Here is a 10730-nt window from a genome sequence, read left to right on the forward strand (position 1 = left end):
ATTTTTATTGGCCTTTAATTATATTAATAAAATGTGCAGCATATAAAAAAAAAATAGAAGTTAATAGTATTTCACGTTAATAATTTAAATTAATGAAAAATTAATTTTAATATATTAATATTAATTTAATATATTACATATATTATAGAAGAAAAACATAAAAAAATCATGTTATATTAATTAATTTTAAAAAATTAATTAAATTCTTTAAATTAATAAATTTTAAAAAATCAAGTTAATTAATTATGTTATATTACTTATATAAAAAGATATATTAATTAATTTTAAACGAATTATAGTAAATGGAATTACTCCAACCACTAGATTGTAATCATTAGATTATGGAAGAAAGATACAAAGGTACAGAGGTGCTGAAATTTGAAGACTATATAAAACTCTCCCAACAATCCATGAACTGATCACACCCCATTCCAGTATACAATGTTATTTTTCATTTGGAAGCATTGTGTGTCAAAGGTTGTCTGGACTTATGAAGTGCACCATCTGATTGTGCAATTTGTCATCTTCTTAAAACAGTACAAAATCTAGGGCTGCACTTGTATCATTTTCTACACTAAAACCTGGTAATTCTTTTGGGTCGAGAATAAAATCGACTCAACTGCATCCTCAATGCTAAGAAATATGGAGTCTTTTCCAATCTTGTCTACGAAGTGTGATCTTATCATTTTCTCCATTACTTCCAGTCTAGGGTTTATAATTGCAATCTACATGCATGAATAAACCGCATGATTAGTAAGAGAAATTCTTATTAGCATTGGGGTGTTTTAATTGCTAGTGTATGTATTTATATGAGCGACCTGTCATGACTTTAGATGAGGCAAATTATCGAACACCTTTTGGGCATGTGTTCCTTATTAATAAAGAAAAGGGATTGTTGGGTAGTACAATACCTTAATGTTTTTGGCGTCAAGCAATTTGCGTATTTCAATCAACGTTTCGATGCCTGTCGTATCAATGGATGTAACACCTACAAAATCAGAGAATTAATCCTCAACTCAAGTTGTAAAAGATTGCAATTAATTATTGAATTTTTAAGCAGAGTATTTCTACCTGATAAATCTAGTAACACATGCTCAACAACAGAATCCTTGGCATTTGAAATGTCCTCTTCATCTCGAACCCAACGGATAATCCTAATCAAAATTCCAATTAAAATAATCAGAGCCGATGGGCAACAATTTTTTACATTTAATTTTCTCGATCACTAAATACTAATTTTAAAATTATTGCTGAACAGAGCCGATGGGCAACAATTTGATCAAATAAATTGATACCTTTCTCTAATGTAATTAGCATTGGCAAAGTAGATAGGGGAACCAAGTTGCAAAGCAAGGACTCCTGGAACATTTGTCAATCCAGGATACTGTTCTGAGTCACGGAACAGATTTGAGTCTGGAATTTTTCCAAGTCTACAGGTTGCAGGCCTAGCAACATATACTAGTGCCCTCAACAAAGCAAGCCCAATCTGAAATTACACAAACAATCTATCATCAATCATGTCTACAATTTCATAGATTGCCCAAAAATTGTTCTTTTTGCATTAATTGAAAACTTAAAAAGCTCTATCGAAAGCGTAGTAGGTGTATCGACATAATAGATTCGAAGAATTGTTCTAAATTTACTTTTAGATCATAATTTTTCAATTGAATTACTGAAGAAACTATTTTATGATAAAATTTAACATTTAACCTAACTGTTATTTTTAGTTATTTACTAAAATTCTGAGAATAGAGGTCTTACCGACATGATGAGTCCGTAGTCCATGCTTATAAAGGCAACTCCAAAGAAGGCAGCCATACAAATGAGAAAATCAAACTTATCAACCTTGAAGAGGTGATAAATTTCTTCGTAATTTATGAGTCCAAGCATAGCAGATGCGATAATAGCGGACAGAGCAACCAAAGGAGTATAACTGAAGAGAGGAGCTAAGAATAGTAGTGTGAGCATCATGCAAATTGACATTACTACGTTAGACATTGCTGTTTTACACCCTGCGTTAAAATTCACTGCAGTTTTGGAAAATGGCCCTGCAATTCAAACATATAATTCCAATTATAAAAATCCCATTTATTAAGAAAAAAAAAAGAAAATATACAAATAAATTTTCTTACCGGTGGTCAAGTAGCAAGAAGTGAAAGAGCCGACAATATTCATGAGACCAAAAGCTATAATCTCCTTGTTCCCATCAACTTGTTCATTGTTCATTATAGCAAAGCTCCTTCCTATGGCTATCCCTTCCTGCAATTTTTTAAAAAAAAAAAAAATCAATTATTTTAACCTAAGACTAAATTAAAATAATAAAAAAAAACAGGGAGAGAGAAAAAATTTCTTTTGTGATCTTACAGTTAAAGCAATAAGGCCAGTGACGAGGGCAGCCTTCAAAGTGACAGGTAAGTACTGAGGATCAAAGGTCAAATTTTTTAAGGATATTGGATTTAGGCCTCTGTGGAGATGGCCCACCTAAAGACAGAGATAGATTTGGTGATTTAATGTAATAATTTGTGAATATTAATAATAAAAATCCAGTTGAATTAAAAATAGTCCCTTACAATTTGGATTCCATGTTTGTCTGCATGAGCAAAGTATGCGAAAAGACAACCAACTATAACAACCGTCATTGGAGCTATGGCTGGCACCCAAAACAGATTTGGCCTTTTCTTCCTCTGAAATTTCCATGTTCAAAACTATTTATTATAAATATATATTTTTCACGTTTTAATTTTTAACAAAAATCTAAATAATTTTTAATTTTAATTAAATTATTGACATGGAGAGAGAGAGAGAGAGAGATATCTCACCAGGAAACGAGTGAACTGAAGGAAAATAAGGAAGATGATGCCTACAACTGCACTCTGCCACTTCCACTATAAATAAATAAATAAATGATTAGAAAAATATTTGTGATTAATGAGAATATAAAAAATATATATATAATGTATAGATTTGTCCACGACCAACCTCATCTCTGTAATGTAAAACTGCACGAATGACAGAAACAACATCAGTTTTGGTTGTGAAATGTTTCAGACCAAATATGCCTTTGAGCTGTTGGAAGCAGATAAGAGTTGCAGTTCCTCCCATGAAACCTGTAATAGTTGAATGCGACAAAAAATCCACCAGAATCCCCAGTCTGCATTTTCATATTTCATACCAATCAAAACCTAACAATTCGTTAATGAAGATAACAAACCAACCCCAGAAAAAACAAAACATTTACCTTAAAAGACCCATGAGCGTCTGAAAGATTCCAGTGAAGAAAGTAGTAGTGAAGACCAAGTTGAGATACAACGTTGGATCATCGACAGCAGATACTTTTTCTCCAATCGTATGGCCTATGATCAATGAACAAGCAGCAACAGTCCCCACTGCCAGATGCTTCGAGTTCCCAAACACAGCATAAATGAGAGGAGGAACAAAGCTCGAGTCTGCAAACACATCTCAAACCATTAACGATTTCTACATTAAAAACAAAAGCAAACAACGGAAGAAGAAGAAGAACCCTGATGAGGCTTACAGAGGCCGATAATAGGAGGAATACTGCCGAGTTTTGCATAGCTGATGCCCTGAGGAATAGCAAGGAAGGTAATGGTTATACCAGAAAGAACATCGAATCGAAACAAGCGTAGATTGTAATTGGGTAACCATTCAAAGATCGGAACAAAGTATTGCAGAGCTTTTTTAACGATTCCAACACCGGATTTCTCATTCCTGAACTGCCTGAGCGGATCATCAGGAAAGAAAGTTTCTTTGAGATGGGATTTCAGAGTTGTCCCGAAGCTTCTCGGAGGAGCAAAGTTCACCTTGTTACGAGTAGGAATCTGAATCTCCATGCTGAATGTGAGAGAAAGCAAATGAAGGAAGCGAAGGAGAATAGGGAGATTGTTGCAGTATTAAGAGGATCGTTTCAAATAATTTAGGGGGGCGAGTGGCTAGCATTTATATAGAAGCAATATGGTGGAAAATGATATAAGGATGACAAATAGAGGATAAGAGAGATTTGACAACTTAGACTTCACTGTTTCTTTCTATCTATTTTAATCAAAGAAAAATTAAATAATTTTGCTAAAAAGTTATGGATTTGCTCTGCAAACTCAGCACTTCCTTTCACGTTTTAAACCATAACTACTAAAACTTCAATGTGAAAAAAAAAACAAAAAAAAAAAAATATTCATTATCATATTAAAATTCCAATTAATTGATTTTATAAAAAAAATAATAAATTTGGAAGGTGGGGTCAAAGATTATTTGCATACCAATTTTAGAATAATTATAATTATAAAATATTTAAATTTATAAAAATCATGTAGAGAAAATAAATCCAGTCAAATTGAAATTTATAATTTTTTTTCAAAATATATCAACCGGATAAAATAAAATAGTTGAAAACTTAACCAAGGAAATAAAAATTATACATGTTAATACATCAACACAGTGGCGGAGCGAGGAGCTTCCCTTTAATAGGGCACCACCGGCTGATCACCAACTGCGTCACTGCAGCACCAGTACAGCACGTGCCCCTTGCTTTACCTTCCCTCCGCCCCTGTATCAACATTAGTGATTATCAAACTAACCTCAACCTTAATTCTAAGATGCCAGGTTGGATTGCACATAAATAAACCATAATATATACATTAAAAATAAAAAAATAAATCTAATTTTCTAAAATTATATATGAATATTATTACATTACTTGTCAATAAAGAGTCTTTCATAGATTAAATAAATATTATTATAAAAATAAATTTAAGGCAGCAGTTGAAAATCGTTATTTTACATATTTAAATAGTAACTATATATTAATAACAATAATTTAAAATTCATTATATTTTTGTCAGCCACTGTAACATAAGGCGACAATTTTGATAAATAAAAAAGTAGGATTAAAATTATAATTTTATTAAATATAAAATAAATAATTTATTAAAATATATTATTATATATAATAAAAACTTAAACTTTTTATAATTTATTTAATATTGGTTATCCAAAACTATAATAAATCCAAAATTAGCAGACCCATTTATAATTTATTTAATATTGGTTATCCTTCGCTGTTATTAGCCTAATTCTGCATGCATGTAACTAAAGTTTGGTTCTTCAATCTTAATCTTATGTACGACAAAATTTAATCTGCAAAGGAAAATTAATTAATATCATGTAAGAATTTAATTTCTTTTAAAATTAAAAAATTAATTAAATTAAATTAAATTTTTATAAAATTCTTCATTTCAACCTAACACAATAAGATTCCATTACGCTACAAAGTCAACCTCCAATTCTATTAGATTAGATTGTGTAAGAAATTTATGAAAAGGTGGATTTTTTTTTTCAATGAAAATTGAAAAAATAAAACCTGAAATTTATCCTTACATATTATTTTTTATTGACTTAATTTATATTTTTTAAAAATCTTAGACTTCTACATTGATTTTAACGATTTATAAAAATTAATTATTCATTATTAATTATTTTTAAATAAAAACTATCTTCTAGTATTAATAGAAATAATAAAATATTAATAATTAAATTAAATTAATAAACTAATAAACAAAATTTAATATGTGAGTTTTATAAATTAATAATACTAATAGAATTACCATAGTAAAATTATAGTAATTATTTTAATATTCTTATTAAAAACTGAAGTGTCATTATCATGTTATTGAATTATATTATCATTTATTTTATGAATTTAATTAATTTTATTGAATGGATTAAAAATAGAGTAAATTAATTTTCATTTTTTTAAAATTATTTCAAAAGTAATATATATACTTTAAATTTTAAAATTTAATAGTTTAGTTTTTGTATTTTAATTTAATCACACAATTAAATCATTCCATTTATTTTAAGTAAATTTTATGAAAAAATAAAATTTAATAACTATTACTTTTAATTTATATAAAAAAAATAAAAAATTTATTAAACGGAGAGAATATATTGATATTAAATTTTTCTTTTACTTTTGTAAATCCCACAAAGCAACATAATTAAGTATGAGTTTTGAGCATTAGTATTACATGAAATTTGAGTCACATCTCTATTTATTTTAAAATATCTAAAAAAATAAATAATAATTTAAGTTTATTTCGTTTATTTATAAAAAATCATTTATATTTTGAAGAATATTTTTTGTAAAAGTATTTTTTAAAAAATATTTTCTGAAAAAAATATTTCCTATTGTTTGTTTGCAATATGAAAATATAAAGAATATAAATAAATTTATATATAAATGTTAATAAAATTATAAAAAGTCTACTTTTTTTTTCGAAAAAATGAAAATTTTTTTAAAGGAATTTGATTCGGTGCTTAAAAGATAAATTAAATTTAAATTTATTAAGTTTTAATTCTTTTAATAAAATGTTATAAGCCTATTGATTCGGTTAGGATGGGTATTCGGTCAGTTCGATTTAAAATCGAATCGAATCAAATAAATCGAAAGTTGAAATTTAAGTATTTATGAAAATTAAGCCGAATTGATTTTGATAAAAAACCGAATCGAATCAAATCGGTTTGATTCAATTTGATTTGATCGATTTAAATTTTTAATAATTTTTTTATTTTTTATACTTTGTTTTTAATATTTTAAAATTTAATTAAAATATTTTAACCTTAATATGATCTAATCTCTATATTATTATTATTAAAAATAATATATTACTATCATTAATCGGTTCGGTTTGATTTTTTTTCAATTTTTTATTAAAATCAAACCAAACTGAAATAATTGAAAATTTTAAAATTAAAAAATCGAAATAAATTAAAATAAATAAAAAATTAAACTAAAATTTTAAATTAATTCAATTCAATCAATATTTTTAATTTAAATTGAATACTGGTGGGCTCAAGATTCGAGAATGATATAATACAATGAAAAAATTTAATAATTTGTCCTTTCTGAATCTGTTAAAGAATCTATTTAGTGTCTGCATCATTCCCTTGTGTAGCCAAACAAAACATGATAGGATTGAGACTAAACATCCTTAATCAGCATTACAAAATGAAAAATAATAATAAACAAAACACAAAATAACAATTATTGTTAAAAAATATGTAATGGGTATTCACGTTTTTGCTCAAAAAAGGCATGAGAGCCTCCAAAATGGAGATGTTGAATCAAGAAAAATGAAGTCAACAGAGTAAAAACCTCACCAAATAAGCCCTCCCTCAGCTGCCTCTACAACCAGACATGAACTTCGCCTACTTGTAATAATGTGATAGTGCATTGTCTTAAACACATAAAAAAAAAACACACATTTCTATTCAAGTTTGAAACGTAAGCCCTCCCCTTTGGAACTGTTTTTGAAATGCCTCACTAATCTTTCATTGCCTAATTCTAAAGACTAACATTACTAAGGTTAATTATTTAGAGTTCAAAACAATCAACAAATTCATAAATAATTAAAAAAAATCAAATTACTTAAAATAAAAATAAAAAAGAAAAGAGTTTTATGATCATAAGAATTTGAGAAAGACCGCTTGTTCCGTCCTAATCAAAACCATTACTATAAACAAATCATGTATAGAGTTGTGTTTCTAAAGTGATTTAGGAAATAACTTTACACACCGACGCTGATAATTATTTTAGGTCTAAATTAAAAGATAATGAAGACTAAAAAAAATAATAATAGTCGGTGTTTTTTGATAATCACTCCAATACTCAAATCGGTGATCACTCTAATCGGTGATCACGCTAAGTAAATTAAAAAAAAAAGCAACCGACCACGCCTCCTCAATTGTGGCTGTCGTTTTTAATTCTTTTCAACAAAGGATGTTGCTTCTACTGTACAAATTTACTCTTTCAAAAAAAGAAAGAAAAGAAAAGAAAAGAAAAAGGTCAAAAAATAATGCAGCAATCTCCAATTAAAATTTATTTAAAAAAAACCACATTAACTAAGATTTGTTATGGGAATGGATACACTCGTGGCTTCCATTAATTATATCTATAATTACATGGAAGATCTTGCCACCAACTAGGAGACTTAACTAACCAAATTTTCTTCATCCATCACTCACCAACCAAGGCCTTGTTTGGATAATCATCTAATATATATAAATTTGATATCACATAACAATGAATTTAGTAATTATTAAATTAAATATTTATAACGAGACTTAAGTTGAAAATAAAATATATATTTACATGTCTAAACTTTTATTAGAAAATGTTATATGATATAATTGAACTATTTAAATCTAAAACTAATTAGGAGGTAGTGTGAATTTTCTATAGAATTTTTAAATTAATTTAAATTTTTTAAAAATTAATTGAATATAAAAAATATATGGTGAGTTTAAATTTTAAAATATATACATTATATACCATGATTATTATTAGATTATTAATTAGATTTTTGTGAATATATATATGAATGCGTTAATAGTCCATATTACCTTGTATTAAGATTGTAAAGTCATATTAATTATATTTTAAAATAATTTTAGTGATTATGGAACTCTAAATGACTAGACCTATTACTGTCCAAGCGAAAAGGGACTGTGCCGATTTAATTCAAAACACAATCAAAGAACAACCCCATATCAATTTAGATCTGAGTAAAATTTGAACGGACTCGAAGCAATTTGGTCCGAATAACCTTTAGCTTTTATATAAAGACAAAATCCATAATAATAGAGATTATTTCTAAAGGAAGGAATTAAATAGTTATTTGACAAGAGTAAGGACGTGGTACACATATACAAGCTGCTTGCTTAAATATAACATATGGGTATAAATGTTGGACGATGGTAGCACACCTAAAAGCATGAGGGAATGAAAATAAAAAGAAGGAGAAAGGAAATAGAAACTAAACTTATCAAAATTCACTTAATTCTAAATTCATTCTTGGATCTTCATATTTGTGATAAAATATTTTCAAAGTTTATAATATCACAAATTTTTTCTAATAAAATTTAGAGTTGCTGAGTATGCATTTTACTGTAAAGCTTACTACATGTAATGATGTAATGATGTAATATATATATATATATATATATATATATATATATATATAGATAGATAGATAGATAGATAGATAGAGATTAATGACATGTAGTGAAGTGTGAAGATTTAGATTTATAACTTTATTGCAATGTAATAATACATGACAATTAAAGTGTTGACACAAGTATCTAATGTAATAAAAAATTTAAAAGATATGGGTAATGAATGAAACTTACTACACATAGAAAATTAATCCTATGATGAAAGGAGAGATTAAGAATAATGAACAAGTAATTACTAAGTAAGGAATTGGTGCCAAACAGATCCCAAATAGAGAAGAGGAATTTGGCTTTTGAGAGGTGTTGTATGAGCTTGACCTTTGGTGGCTGGGAAAGTCCAAAATTTTAATATCAACCTTTGGCTGAGTTTTGGTACAAAATTGGGTGTATTTGGATTGGTCAATTTTAATAGGAAGAAAAAGGAAAACACAGAAATTAACAAAGAAGAAGAACAACACAATTACTATGTCTGAATTTGAGGAAGATCTGTGCCTTGTGAAATATTAGGTCATTTACCATTTGCTTCTCCTACCTCACCCTCTCTGCATGTTGTTGGTTATGGATGTCTCTTTACCATTACTGTTACAAATACCGTTGGAAAAAAAATATTTAAAAAAAAAAAAAACTAATTTAGAGTGTATTAATATTTTTCATAAAACATTATTAATGTGTTTAGCTGTTCCATGATTTAGTCATTTAAAGTTTGGTTTTGTCATTGCTGTTAGAGTTGAAATTAAGAAAAATATTTTCAAATATATACATATTTCTTTATTTTGCCCTAAAATTGCAACGTTAAACAAGCAAACCTAGGCTCATAAAAAACATTATTCATGTGTTTCGTTGTTTTGCAATTTAGTCATTTAAGATTTGTTTAGTATTATTGTTAGAGTTGAAATTGAGAAAAATATTTTTTAAATATATTAATTTAAAATATTTTTTTAAATATATCATTACATAATACATATCCATTTTTTTAAGAAATAAATTATATTAAAAAAATAAGTTTTAAACAATATATTTTATTTAATCTGGGTGTAATGATTAAAAATATATATAATTCATTTCTATTCTTTTAATTTTTTATTAAAAAATAATATAAAAATATTGTTGAGATGGTGATTAGTGTACCGACAACTTTTGTGATGAGAAGTGGAAATAGTTTTGCAATCTACAATTGTTGAATCCCACAAAATAATTGAAGCAAAGTCAAATTCATAGAGAAGTTCCACTCAACAGGCAAATGAGGTCACCTGGGAGATCTTGTCCAACTGCTTAATTCGATTCACGCATACTCGATTTCAAATCAGGTCGAATTAATTTCGATCTAATTTTTTCCATCTACATCTTAATCTTTATGTATAAAAAATAAAATTAATTAATGAAACTTCGGATCAAACCCAAAATTTAAATCTATATTGACAGTACTAACTATAACCTAGCAAGTTTAAAAGTATTCAGTTTGATTCGATTTTAAAATTCTTAAATTAAGAGAGGGTTGGTTTACATTGTGGTTTTATATTTTATATTTTTTAATTAATAAAAAAATATGTTATTTATTTGATGATTAATTATTATTACTGCTTATTAAAAAATATTTAAAATTAAAAATCATAAATATTGAACTCGCATAATGCAATCTTTGAATGGCCTACATATAATTTCAGCATATACTGCAAGTGAACTCCTAGTTTTTATGAAATAGAAAG

General features: G+C 27.0%; 1 protein-coding gene across 1 annotated transcript; it reads right to left on the bottom strand.

The window, feature by feature from the left end:
* Positions 1-321: 321 nt before the first annotated feature.
* On the bottom strand, positions 322-3940 carry LOC110603165 (probable sulfate transporter 3.5). The gene is made up of 12 exons (XM_021740860.2): positions 3536-3940; positions 3239-3446; positions 2980-3151; positions 2820-2885; positions 2571-2684; positions 2365-2481; positions 2133-2259; positions 1762-2048; positions 1296-1486; positions 1072-1154; positions 912-988; positions 322-725 (listed from the first exon to the last, which is right to left on the bottom strand). The coding sequence occupies exons 1-12, from the start codon at positions 3849-3851 to the stop codon at positions 570-572; spliced, it is 1914 nt and encodes a 637-aa protein (XP_021596552.1). The 5' UTR covers positions 3852-3940; the 3' UTR covers positions 322-569.
* Positions 3941-10730: the final 6790 nt, after the last annotated feature.

Source organism: Manihot esculenta, chromosome 16, assembly GCF_001659605.2.
Source record: "Manihot esculenta cultivar AM560-2 chromosome 16, M.esculenta_v8, whole genome shotgun sequence".
In the NCBI taxonomy this organism is placed as follows: Eukaryota; Viridiplantae; Streptophyta; class Magnoliopsida; order Malpighiales; family Euphorbiaceae; genus Manihot; species Manihot esculenta.

Coding starts and splice junctions, on each gene's coding strand:
- LOC110603165 (XM_021740860.2), bottom strand. CDS start 3,851: ATGGAGATTCAGATTCCTACTCGTAACAAGGTGAACTTTGCTCCTCCG. Junction 2,049..2,132: donor TTCTTGCTACTTGACCACCG/GTAAGAAAATTT, acceptor TTTGAATTGCAG/GGCCATTTTCCAAAACTGCA. Junction 1,155..1,295: donor GCTAATTACATTAGAGAAAG/GTATCAATTTAT, acceptor AATTTTGATTAG/GATTATCCGTTGGGTTCGAG.